This window comes from Malania oleifera, chromosome 6, assembly GCF_029873635.1.
Source record: "Malania oleifera isolate guangnan ecotype guangnan chromosome 6, ASM2987363v1, whole genome shotgun sequence".
Taxonomy (NCBI): domain Eukaryota; kingdom Viridiplantae; phylum Streptophyta; class Magnoliopsida; order Santalales; family Ximeniaceae; genus Malania; species Malania oleifera.
Genome location: NC_080422.1, coordinates 35,060,285 through 35,074,861, shown reverse-complemented (window position 1 = coordinate 35,074,861; position 14,577 = coordinate 35,060,285). Strand labels below are relative to the sequence as shown.

Sequence of the window (14,577 nt, the reverse complement as noted above, 5' to 3'; positions counted from 1 at the left end):
TTCACTATAGTCCAATACTAACACACTTAGTATCTCTTAACCAGGGCACTTGTCCTAACGTTGTTGGACAACACAACCAACAACTTGTGCCCTAGCACTAGGGACAAATGCTTTTGTTCTCCCAAAAAATATCAGACTTCTTTTTTCGCTCTTCTTGCTGACAGATCAGGGTAAAGGTTTAGTAAATTACTCCATAAAAAAATTCACCAATTACATTATTGTCATATATATATAAGACGTGGGAACTAAAGTTGATAATTTCTATTGAGATCTTTTTTTATTTTTCTTTTCTTCTCCTTCCTTTTCTGTTTTACTGCCTTATTTAGTTTTAACTGACTCTCTTATCAATGTGATGAATTTAAAGTAATGTTTTCCATTTTACTTGGTTTTTAAAGGGGAATGGTCGCAGCTATTGGCAAATTATGACATTCAAGTATATCACTCCAATGATGCAGCTTGGTGTGACAAAGCAGCTTGACTTTGAAGATTTGCTAAAGCTGCCTGTTGACATGGATCCTTCTTCTTGTTATAATACATTGCTATGTTGCTGGCAAACTCAACAGAGTCGGAATTGCTCTCATCCGTCATTGTTTTGGGCGATTTGTTGCGCATATGGTTGGCCTTATTTCTGTCTAGGTCTATTGAAGGTAATTTATTTATAAGGCACTTCCAGATAACAGTAAAACAATGGAGGTCTTGATAATTCATGCCTTTTGCATCTTAATTACTAGGAAAGAAAAATATGAATCGCATTACCCCCCCCCCCCACCCTTTTTTTTGGGGTGTCTTTTGACATTAGATTTGTTGATGGTGTATAATCATTGTTTTTCTCTGCAACTCCTTATATTTGTTGGTTGTATAAATTTCTGTAATTTAAATTTAGTGAACTGACGGATAATTTTTTAATCTCATTTCAAAATTTCAGGAATATTTGACCTAGTCATGCATATTGTTCCCTCCTAGCGTGAGAGATATTTATATGAGACACTTGCCAGAATTTTTAGAAAAAGTAAAAGCATAAAAACATGTCATGAAAAAAGTCATAATGGAGCTATATTGGTTAGAAATTATAAGATTTTCTGCCATCCTGAAAGCTTAATCTTTTAGAAATTGGGCCTGACATTGCATGTTAAGCTGTCCAACACTCTGCCTTGTGTGTAGCCATGTTTTGTACGTGGAGAGGTGAGTGGACCAAACTTGAATGGGTGCACAAACATGAACGAAAACAAGTTTATTGTAACAAACATAAAAGGGTACAATCACGGATCACACGACTTGAACCCAGGGCCTCCTGGAAGCAATGTTCTGATACCACACCATCCCAAAAGCTTAAGCTGTTAAGAATTGGGCTCTGCATTCTATATCAATCTATGCAACAGAGATCACTATCTTGATAATTGCATGCTTCATGATCACAGGCAAAGTGCTATGCAGGCATGTGCACTGCATGTACGCCAAGGTTTCTTGAGAAATGTAATAAGCCAAACCACCAGAGAATATTTGGGAATCACAAGGTGAACGCTAACCAGGTTTTCAAAACATTAATGCCATTTATTTGTGTTAAAATATTAGGTAAAACAGATTACCTAATCACAATGATGGGTCTGTCCTTTATTTATAATATATATTAAGTACACACCGATGACCATAGTAACTCACACTTATTAACATAATACGAGCACACTAATAATGCTAAATGACCAAAATAATCATTTACACTTCCCCTCAAGCTGGAGCATAGATATCATATGCTCCTAGCTTGTTACAAATGAATTTAACGCGAGCACCACTCAAAGCTTTAGCAAACAAGTCTGCAAGCTGCACATTAGACTTCACAAAAGTGGTTGTAGTGAGCTTCTACCCAGGTCTTAAATTTTGATTTCAACTAAAATTTCAAAACTCCAAAAGTACAAAAAATTTTGACTGAAATTTAGATTTCAATGTCAATTTTAGTTTTGATTTGAGAAAGTGATGGAAATTAGTAGTAGAGCATGGAAACGATAAATAGACATAATAATGTAAGTTTTAGTGCCAATATACTGCAAATTATTTCTTCTGTGTTGTGTATGAGGTGCAATAGTCGTAATATATAATTATATATATATATATATGTATATATGTCTTAACATATTCGTAACTCCTCTTTTATTACCCTTGTGCCTAAGAAGTCTTAAGTCTATCAAGATAGAGGATTTCATACCTATTAGTCTAGTCTCTAATGTTTATAAGATTATTTTCAAAGTTCTAGCTAACAGGCTGAGTGTGGTGCTCAATAAGGCTACATCTACATCTTAGAGTGCTTTTGTAGGGAGTAGACAAATAGCAGATGCTATTTTGGTGGCTAATGAGGGGGTAGAGGATATTTGTAGGAGGAAAAAAGGGGATTCATTTACAAATTGGATTTTGAGAAGGCCTATGATAGAGTTAGTTGGAGTTGTTTGGGCTAAATTTTTGTGAGAAAGGGTTTTGATGAGCGTTGATGCCGGTGGTTAAGGGTTGCTTGTCTAATGCATGGTTCATGGTTCCTGTGAATAAGGAACCTATGTCTTGGTTTAGCTTTGAGAGGCATTAGACAAGAGATCCACCATCCTCTTTTCTATTTGACCTAGTAGCTGATGTGTTGAGTAAATGCTGGATAGGGCTATGGATTGGGGTTTGGTGAAAGGCTTGGAAGTGGGAAAAGAGGGAGTAGTTGTTTCTCATCTTCAGTTTTCGGATGATAGTAATTTTCTTTCTAGATGATCTTAGCCCTTCTTTGGAAGATGGCTTTCAAGCTTTTCCTTAGGCTTCTACTCAAGCTTCTTCCATGATAGTTCAACCATGGTTAGCACTGCCTCCAATTGTGGTAAGGGGAGTGTTGGAGGATGAGGATGGGGTTTGGAAAATGGTCATGGACGAGGTAGTGTATTAGGCAAGGAGTTTGTCGTAGCAACCTGCATTTGCACCACATTGTGATAGGAAAACCATACTGTTGATCGTTGTTGGGATCTTTATGGGAAAATAACTTGTGCAAATAAGTTTGTTGTCAATGGTGATTCCATTGTTGAAACTTTAAGCACACTTGGCCACGCCACTGGAGAGTTGTGTACATATACAGTTATATTGTGTCCCAAGAGGAGTATAAAAACCTTGTTCACATGGCTAAGCAACTCCAAACTCAGTCTTCTGCATCTATTGCTACTGTGGTCCATTCAGATATAGCTAGGCTTCTTGCCTCTTCATCGTCTTCACTCTGAGTTATTGATTTTGGTTCCTCGTCCCATACGACTGGTAGTCCTAATTTTTTTTTTTTCTATCCTTGAAACTCGCTACTTTACACTCTAAGGTTACTGTTGCTGATGGTTCAGTTACTTTAGTTTTTTGTTTTGACGATATTCTTTCGTTTCCTTCTATGCCTCTTTCTGTTGTTTTATATGTGCCTAAATTTCCTTTGAACTTTTTATCATTTAGTCAATTAACTAAGTATCATCATTTTTTTGTGACCTTCTTTCCTTCTTATTGTGTAATTCAAGATCTCTAGATGAAGAAAGGGATTGGCGGAGGGCTTGAGAAGCATGGCTTGTACTATCTTGGTTGTGGTGGTAGTAGATCTGGCTCTTGTCACATTGCTTTGTCAATTTCTACTCATGGTGTTTCTCTTGATTTGTGGCACACTTGTTTGGGTCATTTGTCTCTTCAAAAACTACAACAAATTTTCCCATGTTCAAGTCTGTTTCTTGTTTTGGGTGTTTTGCATGTCAGTTGGGAAAGCATGTTCAAACATCTTTTCATCTAGATTGGAGTCTTGTAGTAAATCGTTGTTTTCTTTCATTCATTCAGATATTTGGGGTCCGTATAGAGTCAAGAATTTGACCAATCATCACTATTTTCTGTCCTTTGTGGTTGAATTTTCCGCGTATGTCCTAAATCTATTTGTTAAAAGACAGGTCTGAATTTTTGAATGTATTTACTCAATTCTACATGAAATTCAGGTTGGCATTGGTTCAAATTTTTCGATATCATAATGCACTTGAATTTGCTTTAAATAAGTTGTAGTTTTTGGCGTGTCCGAAGATATTATTCATCAGACATCATGTGTGCGTACCGCTCAACAAGATGGTGTATCTAAAAAGGAAAATAGACATTTACTTGGCATAGCATGGTCTCTACTCCTCCACATCCATGTTCTTAAAACCTTTTGGAATGATGCACTTCTTACAACCTGTTGTTTGCTCAACAAGACGACCTCTAGTGTTCTAGGAGGACAAATTCCTTCTTTATTGCGTACCTAGAAACATCCATGTTCTCTAATGTGCCTCTTGTCTTTCGGTGCTCATGTTTTGTTTCACTTACACATATTGGTTAGGACAAGTTTTCTCCTCATGCTGTTAAATGTGTCTTTGTTGTGTAATCAAGAACTCAAAAAGGCTATAGATGTTATGATCCTCACACTCATAGGAAATGTGTTAGTGCAGATGTCACCTTTGTTGAGGAGACACCTTATAGGGCCCTCCCCTAGATGATTCTATTTTGAGTTTGTCAACGATTTATGATCCCCCCACTTGTGTTGATTGTCCTATTATTGTTATCCCTCTTAAAAAATCTTCTACTCTTCCAAATCCTGCAGTTACTAAACCAAAGAAGCAATTGAGGGTTTATGAATGACGAAAAGCAGGCACAAACGTGTTTATCATCACATAGCCACATCTTCCCCCTATCACCATTTTGACTTTTGGTTTTGGAGATTCATCCCAGTGTGACTTGGATTTGCCTGTTGCTCATTGGAAAGATACTTGAACATGCACACAGCAGTCCTTATTTGTTTTCCGTATTGCTCATTATGTTTCAGTTCTTCACCTTCCTAGTCCTATGCATTCCTTTGCCTTGTCTATCTCCTTTATTACCATTTCTCCTTCACATGTTGAAGCTCGTACTAACCCTGGGTGGAAGCATGCAATGGATGTTGCCACTCCTAGGACATGGGACTTGGTGGATCTTCCTCCTAGTAAGGAGTTCGTTAGATGCTGTTGGGTCTTGACCATCGAACATCTTCTTGACGGATCTATTGAATGGACTAAGGCTTGATTGGTTGCAAAGGGTTTCACCCAAACATAGGGTACGGATTATTTTTAGATCTTCTCTTTTGTTGCTCGACTAAATTGTATTCATGTATTGATCTCACTAGAAGTTAATTTTAGTTGGCCCTTATACTAGTTGGATGTGAAGACTGCTTTTTAATGTGGAGATTTATAGGAAGAGGTATACATGGGGCAACCCTTTTGGGCATGTTTCTTAGGGGGAGGATGGTACGTAGGCTACATAAGGCCATTTATAGTCTTAAGCAGTCTCCTTGAGCTTGGTTTGACTAGTTTAGTGTGGTGGTCTGTGCATTTGGCTTTATCCAATGCTACTCTGATCATTCACTCTTTGTCCTTAAAAAGGAGATAGAAGTGGTACTTATTGTAGTTTATGTTGATGATTTGATCAGTATCGACAATGACCAAGTGTGATTGTTGATGTTAAGCGATGGCTTCAGGCTAATTTTCAAATCAAGAACTTGGGTATTCTGTGTTGCTTTCTTGGTATTGAAATTGGTGTAGGAAAGGGTTGAAGCTATCTCTGTGAAAATATAGCTTGGATTTTGTAAGAGAGACTGGTTTTGTTGGGGGAGTAAACCAATTGATACTCTTGTGGATCCTAACCTGAAGTTTTCTAGGGATATCAAACGAGGCTTTGAACAGAAACGTCGATATGAGCAGTTGGTTGGCAAGTTGATCTACTTCTCTCTAATGCAGATTTCGTTGGCTCCATTGATGACCGGAGGTCTAGTACTGGATATTGTATGTTTGTGGGAGGTAATCTTATTACCTTGTGGTGCGAGAAACAAACTGCTATAGCAAGATTTAGTGCTCTAGCAGATTATTGGGCTATGGCTCATACTGTGAGTGAGCCTATGTGTTAAAAATATCTTACGAGAGAGATGGGATTCTTGATAATGAAACCGGTTGATATGTTTTGAGGTAATCAAGCTGCTATTTTTGTCACCAGCAATCTAGTATTTCATGAGAGGACAAAGCACATTGATGTCAATTGTCATTTTTTGAGGGATGGTGCGTTGAAGAAGGCGGTGAAGACTCCATTTGTTAAATCTGTGGATCAGTTAGGTGATGCTTTCACAAAGCCTTTATTTAAGCTCATCTTGTCTAATGGTTGTAAGTTGTAACTGGCTGGGGTTAGGTGATATTTATACATCTCCAGCTTGAGAGGGTATGTTAGAAGAAAATATGTTATTTTAGTAATTAAATTGCGTGTGTTGGGGGGGGGGGTATTTCCCCTTAAAGTTTTTTTTATTATTAGTAAATAAGTGGGCAGACCTGGTTTTGTAAGTAAGGCTTGAGGAGAATTTCCAACTGTTCTCTTTTGCCTTCTCCTTTTCTTCTCATCTCTAAGCCTAAGTGCTGTATTTTCTTCTTTAATTTTTAAATTTATTGCAGATTTATAACACTAATTAACTAGTTAATTCATTATTTTACATTTGAGAACCATGAGGAATTAAATAGAAGTGGATACTTTATGGTGGGTTTTTAGTGAGGCAAAGTTTCTTGGTTTTCTGACTGTGTTTTAAGTATAAAATGTTTTGAAAATTCCCAAAAGTTGTGTGGTGACTCTATTACTTAAAATTTTTGTTTATTGTGATCTTCAAAAATGAAAATGACATGTTAAGAATGGCGGTGGGTTTGGTTATTACTGCTTTATTGTATAAAGTGCATTTTTTCCATCAGTTGATAGCATACATGGGGTCGACTGGTCTGTTGGAAGTAATCTCTCTGTTGGTCAACATCCTCTCTCTCTCTTCTACATTTTTGCCATAATCCTACTATTGTTTTGATGGTCAAGTTAGATCTTTATGTTTACAAGCTTTTCTTATTGGATATATTTTTTCTTTCTTTTATGTTTACTGTTTCATTTTTCTGAGGAAAAGGAGGCCTATAACATTAGTGCGAGTGTCATATAGTTTAGTTTAGTGTCTTGTCCTTTTCCCTCTGAAAGAAGATTGGTGTATTATCCTTTTGCAGGTGCTTAACGATTGTATTGGTTTTGCTGGGCCATTGCTTCTCAACAAATTGATACGGTTTCTTCAAAAAGGTATTTTAGGATACTGTGTTTTCAGTTCCATTCTTTTGCTGGTTATGGTTTGAATCTTACTTGTCACTATGTCATTTGTTTATGTTGTGTTTTTGATAACTTTATTTTGATTTACATTGAAAGTAAGTTTTTATTTATTTGTCTTGTAGCTACTGCTGGAAAACTCTTGGTATTTATTTATACATTCTTTTTAAAGGTAAGGCATCCCAATATAACCTTTCCAAGGTCTCAAGAACCCAATAAAGACACATTTAACAGCACGAGGAGAGAACTTATGTTGAACAGAATGTGGAACATGAACAAAACATGTGCACCCAAAGACGCAAGACATGAGGCATGACAGAGAACATAAATGTTTTTGGGTACATGATGGAGAAGGGAATATGTCCCCCTAGAACACTAGAGGGTAGAAAGTAGGCTGTGAGCATGGCATCTGTCCAAAAGTTTTTAGGAACATGCATATGGAGGAGAGGCTGTGCTATGTCAAGTAAATGTCTAGTTTTTCTTTTAGCTACTTGATTGTGGTGTATGTATGCATGATGTTTGATGAATAATCCCTTTGGCCAAGCAAATAGGCTGAAGCTCATTTTGAACAAATTCAAGTGCATTATTAGATTGAAAAATTTGAATACCAATGCCAAACTGATTTTTTGTCCTGGTAGAATTGACTAAATACATTCAAAACTATAAACCTATTGTTTCGCGTCACACAGGAAAAATCATCCACAAGGGACACAAAATATTGAAGATCAGTCTAATTGTTGACTATACATCAACCCTAAATATCTAAATGAAAAATAGAAAACAATGATTTACTACGAATCCTAATTCTTGATGGAAAAGAGGTTCTAACATGATTTGGCAGTTGAGATGCAGTACACTGAAAATGAGAAACATACTTGAACATGTGAAGAATTTTGTTGTAGTTTTTGATGGGATGGATGACCCAAATGAGTGTGTCACCGATCAAAAGAAACAGCGTGAGTAGGAACTAAAGAACTGGATCTAACACCCTTGCCATTGAAATAGTATAAGCTGTCCTTCTCAAGCTCTCCACCAATACTCTTCTTTATCTAAAGATCCTGAATAACACAATGAGAAGGAAAGAAGGTCAAAGAACAATTATGAGATTTACTGAATTGACTAACTGATAATTTTTTGATAGCAAAAGAAAATAAGACATCCCTCAAAAGAATCTGGAACAAGGCAGAAGGAAAAAAATGAAGAACAACAAAGAAAGAAAAGAAGAAAGTCAAGCCATTAGATTCCTCCAATCTGAACTTCCAAAAAGCTTACTCCCCAGAAGTACCAAAACCCAACACACCACAGAAAAGCGATATAGTGAATCTTTTCCAAACCAGCAATAAATTCAACTTCTTCCCCTAAAATATTCAACCATAGCCCCTGCAGCATCGAAAAGACAGCTCATTTTCAGAATGCAGCCCTATTCTTCCTCCTTTCAAAACCCACAAATGAAATTGCCAAAATTCTTCCATCGATACTAGAAAAACCCAACTTTCTCCCAAAACACCAAATAGCTTGTTCCAGACCCTCCAAGAAAAATCACAGTGCATAAAAATATGAGATGCGGTCTCTGAATTATTATAGCCAAGCATACAAAAATTTGGGAAACAAACCTTCAAAGGCCTCCTAATTTGCGACAAGTTATCGGTATTGGTTCTGTTAAGCAGGACCAACCAAATAAAGACTTTTATTTATGGGGGTTCTTTGGCCTTCCAAATAATAAAATAGAGAGGAAAATAGGAATTGAAATGGTCAAGAACTCATAAGATGATTTATGAGAATAAACACCCCCCCCCCCCATCGATACTAGAAAAACCCAACTTTCTCCCAAAACACCAAATAACTTGTTCCAGACCCTCCAAGAAAAATCACAGTGCATAAAAATATGAGATGCGGTCTCTGAATTATTATAGCAAAGCATACAAAAATTTGGGAAACAAACCTTCAAATGCCTTTTAATTTGTGACAAGTTATCGGTATTGGTTCTGTTAAGCAGGACCGACCAAATAAAGACTTTTATTTATGGGGGTTCTTTGGCCTTCCAAATAATAAAATAGAGAGGAAAATAGGAATTGAAATGGTCAAGAACTCATAAGATGATTTACGAGAATAAACACCCCCCCCCCCCCGCCGCGGGTCCAAAGACCAAGAATGAACATCCCTTCCTGAAGAAAGATGACAATTATCCAATTGACTAACTGATAATAGGTTCAAGGGAAATTTAGGCACATATAAGACAGAGGAAAGAGGCATAGGAGGAAACAAGAGAATTGCTGTGATGAGAAACTGTTTAACTGAACCATATTACCATAGTAACCTTTGAGCGTAAAGTATGGGTTTCAACTTTCAAGGCAGTGATAAATATGGCTTAACTATCATAGGAAGAAGCTTTAGAAAAAGATTGAGTGATATATTTGGTGATCCATTGGATTCTAGCATATGCTTCATTCATGAAGTGTATGGATTTATTAGCAAAAATCTGATTGCAAGTGAGTTGAAGCTCAGAACTCAACTCAGAAACCTGGCAGCCAAAAGTCTGTCCTTTGCTGCTTAAGCATCTCACTGTTAGAACCAACTTCTTGATAGATACTGAGTTCCTCCCATGTGCCCTTCAAATAGCTAAATAATCACTAATGGACATACCTTCTTGCCATATTTGAATAACTTCTCATATAGGTCATGAGTTTAATTTTTTATTATCTAGGGAGAAGCTTTCATGAATATAATCCCAGACAATCTTTGTTGTTCTATGAACCATCACGTTTGCAATGCTTTGTGGTTCCATGCTATTCCACAACTACCCAAGCAATATGTCTATCTTCCATCGAATCTTCATAATCCTTGGAGTCTAGAGACGGTGGAGAATGCAAAAAAAATATGGACTTTCCTTTCACGTTAACATACTGATGTAAATCGGTGTAGAAATAGAACAAGAAATTCAGAAATAAAGACTGAGATTTCAAGATAGTGTTTAGCAACCTTTCTTGATTCAAATAACTACTAAATCCCTACTAAATCCCTAAAGTAATAAAGAGAAGGCTGCTTTGAATTTCAATTCAGCAATAATACAATTTCTAGTCACAACAGAAACTTAATCCTCAAACCAGTGCCTGTTTTGGCACTGTTTCAAAACAGTAAGAGCGGATCTATGTTGGCTATTCACGCCTTTAGCTGCAATGGGATTGGTAGGCACTGCACGGTCGAATCAAAATCCTAGCCTCTAAATCTTCACAACACTAGCTAGTCTGGAGCTGAACTCTAGAGAAAAATCTTCTCAAAGATAAAATGCCAAAAAGCCCCTGGAAAAGTAACTGAAGACTCCTATCTATACTTGGCCTACAGCTTCGAAGAGAAGCCAACTCCTATTTTCTACATAACTCCCGCTAAAAATCATGCATCTTCTAAAGCCTCACCAAAAATAACTGCAATCACAAAAATACCGCTGAAATATTATAAAATGACCACCAAAGCTAATTTGACAAAAATAAACCCCCCAAAATTCAGAAATTACAAAAATACCCCTAGCAGCCATAAATACGCACTTGACATAAATAGAAAATTAAATTTATATTGCAGAATTGCATCATCCCCCCTTCTTAGATAGGACTTGCCTCCATGTGAGTTGTCATCTCTACTGCACGACACATGTCAGGGTCAATTTTCATGAATTCCTCCTTGTCAGTCCATAAATTCTCATAATCAGTCTGCCAGCCCATTTTACCAAGAATCTAAAACAAACTCCAGCCCAGTCTTCACCTCTTCAGATGTATGACATCCTCAATTCTTTTCGTCTTGCTAGAAGTGACTTTGATGGAGTTTTGCACTTAACACTTTGTATATCACCATGGAATGGGCACAAATCAGCCACATTAAAGACCGGTGATATGTTCAAGCCATGAGGGAGTTCAACTTCATAGGCACTTTCACCAAATTTGCGCACCAATCTTTCAACCCTTCAACTTTTGATAAGCACGAAAACCTCTCTTTTTGAAGGAAAAACATCACCAGTCACCAAGATGATACTCCTTGAACTGTTTATGTTGATTAACAGCTTCCTTGTAGAGTTGGTTCTGTCATGTCCCTATTTTTGGTGTGTGACCAGCCATGTCTCCATTTAAAATCCAATGGAGTCACTGGGCCTAGGCAAGAATTTGTTTTACAAATCATCATTTGGAAACGAGTTAAAAGCCAATTAAGAGTGAACATTTGTTGAAAACACAATACATACATATATATATTTTATAAGCAATTACAAACGTTTTTCATTCAGTGACAAGGTTTTTACATTGGGTTGTACTTTACATACAACATTTTTTACACTCCCTAATCTGCATACATAACCACTAAAAAGCGAACAAACGCTTAGTATCCTTATTGTCTTCCTGCAAGCCTGTAGAACATGTAAAAAATGGTAGTATCTTGGAGAACTTAACAAGTGGAGTTCTCCTTTAGTTTGAACCTGAAATTATTAAGGAATAGGGTGAGCAACCACGAGCTTATAGACATTCTTCATTCCCCCTAATTCAAACACATGATTTCTTGCATGCATAATGATAAGGAGCATAACTACACTCCTTATTTAAGGTAACATGCATAAACACACTCTTTATTCAATGAAATCTGTTCATATGAAGTTACCATTGCAAAACATCCAAATAGCATGCATTTACACATTTTTTTTTTTTTCAAAACAGCAGCACTGTCCCAACTAGGTGAACAGTTTATCTTAAACAAGTGCCAAATTCCAGCTTGGCCAACCACCGCTTAATGTGGAAATACCAACAAGTGCCAAAATCCAGCTTGGCCAACCACGGCTAATGCGGAAATATCAACAAGTGCCAAATTCTAGCTTTGCCAACCACTGCTTAATGCAGAAATACCAATAAGTGCCAAATTTCAGCTTGGCCAACCACTACCCACTGGAGGTTTAGGGCTTTCCACCCAAGGGAGACACAATCTCTACTTACTCAAATTCCACTATTTCACAGCCACAACAACACATGGTGCCATCTATTTCACACAATAACAATTCAACATATGCATACACAAGCTTTGACATAGCAAGTAAAACCATCATCGTTACAAGATGAATATCTATCTCATGAAAATTTCCCAACTAAATAAGATATGCTGCTATGATAACCAAAGAAAACATATATACATTATGCAGCCATATCAAGTAATTAGAGATAACATGCTTAAATATTCCTTATTAGGATTAACTTTATGCAAGTTTCTACCTATATTTCCTTTAAATACCCAAAATCCCTGGTGAATAAATGAAAATTAAGAATACCTAATTGATTATCAGCTTCTTCTAACTTAGTTTAAGTCTCCCTCTGAATTTCCTGTATTTTCTCCTCATTTTCTCTAAATTTCCCTGATTTTCTGCAGAGTTATCTCTTTCTCTCTCTCTCCCCCTCTCTCTCTATCTCTAGAGCTAGGGTTTACAGCAAGAGTTTGTGGTATTCTTTTCTGTGTTCAGGCTGCTCTGCAGGGCTGGAAAGGTCAAGACAGCAGCTGGACACATGGCAGGACCGTAGCAGCTGGTGGCAAAAGGGGTCCTGCAGTGCTGACATCTGTGTGCTAGGTGTCGTCTGCTGATTTTTTGAGCTGCTGGGTGGCTGCTGGTGGTTTGTAGTGCTGCCAGGTGTCACACCTGGTTTCAACATGCCCCATATTTTTTTTCCTCTCTCTTTGCCCCAACTCTTGTGCTATTTATGTTTTAGCATGACCCTCGTAATTTGCATTCATCTAAACCCCTCCTACCACTAAATGGAATTTACAACATCAGTCTGTCAACGGAACAGCAAACAGCAAAGAAAAAGATATCTTTCCTTGCTTCAGCCCACATTTATTTCCTTATATTTCAATTCATTATTTTGTACAATTAGCATATATTTAGTTTACATTTATAGGGCTTGACAGATTATAGTTTACTTGTATAGGGCTAGAATCATGCTAGACCTTATTTAATTCCCATGTATAGCATTCTTGTAAAGTATATATATATAATATAAAGAACTCAAGGCCAATTCATTCAGCCATTCACAAAATATTTGACATGGTATCAGAGCCAGCCGACTGTTAGGTTTTTTTTTTTCCCCTTCGATTTTTTGTCTTCTCGGTTTCATGGCTGTTGTGGTTTTGTTTTCTCTTCTGGAATTTTTCTCTGTTCTTTCAGTACTTCTGTGGCTGCATGGCTGTCGGCACAGCAGGTTTCTGCGTAGCCATTTATTCCTCCAGTTTATGTCCTTGTGATTCTCGGCATGCAGGCAACAGTTTTCTGTTGCTGGTTGTGACTTTTGGCAAGCATGCACAGTAGGTTTTTGGTTTGCCACTTATTTCTCTAGTTTCTGTTACTGTTTGTGACTCTTGGCAAGCAGGTTTGTGACTTTCGGCAAGCAGGCACAGCAGGTTTCTGGTTTGCCACTTATTTCTCCAGTTTCTGTTGCTGTTTGTGACTCTCGGCTAGCAGGCAACAACTTTCTGTTGCTGTTTCTGGCACTTATCTTCTCAGCACAGCAGGATTTTGGTTCAAGATTTAATTTTTTAGTGCAGGGAGGTTGTTCTTGGTTTTTCTTTGTACCTGCGTTGTTTATTTTGGGCTTCTAGATTTTCTGGTGGTCTGTTTCTTTCAGCACAGTCCGTTTTTTTGGACTTCTTCATTTGCTCCATTGTTTAGCTTGGACTTCGCACCTGTGTGTGCCAAGTTTACAGGCAACAATTATTCTATGTGAGCTTTTTAGTTTGAACTTTTCCTGAAGGGAAAAGATCTTTGAGGTCATATTGATGGCACAGATTTTGCACCCACCAACAACAAAACCAAGCCTTAGTTCCTCTAGGTGGGGTCAGGTATATGAATCCTTTTCCGCCAATTGATGCGATCATGGACCATTTCTTTTGATAGATTCAGGGATATTAAATCCTTACTTACTATCTCCTCCCAAGTTATTTTAGGTTTACCGCTACCCCTTCTACTGCACTCATAGTAACTAACTCACTCTTCCTCACAGGTGCACTATGTGGCCTGCGTTGCAAGTGTCCATACCATCTGAGTCGTCCCTCTCTTGCCTTATCTTCTATAAGAGTTACACCTAACTTACCACGAATATGTTCATTCCTTAATTTATCTTTCAATGTTATACCACTCATCCATCTAAGCATTCTTATGTCAGCAACTTTTACATTTTGGATACTATGTTTCTTCGTTGCCCTACATTCCGATCCATACTGCATAGTTGGTCTTATAGCTGTCCTATAAGCTTCCGTTTCAATTTTAAGTATATTCTAGGATCATGGAGCACACTTGAAGCACTTCTCCATTTTACCCAACTTGCTTTAACTCTATGCATTACATCATCTTCAATTTCTCCTTCAGCTTGCATAATAGATCCAAGGTATCAAAATCTACAAGTGCTATTTATT

The 14,577-nt window shown here is 37.3% G+C and overlaps 1 protein-coding gene across 4 annotated transcripts in view; it reads left to right on the top strand.

Annotated features, from left to right (window-relative positions):
- LOC131158198 (ABC transporter C family member 13) overlaps positions 1–14,577 on the top strand; it is a 230,507-nt gene that overhangs the window by 38,418 nt on the left and 177,512 nt on the right. For all 4 annotated transcript variants that reach the window (XM_058112888.1, XM_058112887.1, XM_058112886.1 and 1 more), the window contains 2 exons: positions 396–647; positions 7,056–7,125. In XM_058112888.1, the coding sequence (XP_057968871.1) occupies positions 396–647; positions 7,056–7,125 (322 nt within the window). The remainder of the gene's footprint in view (positions 1–395; positions 648–7,055; positions 7,126–14,577) is intronic.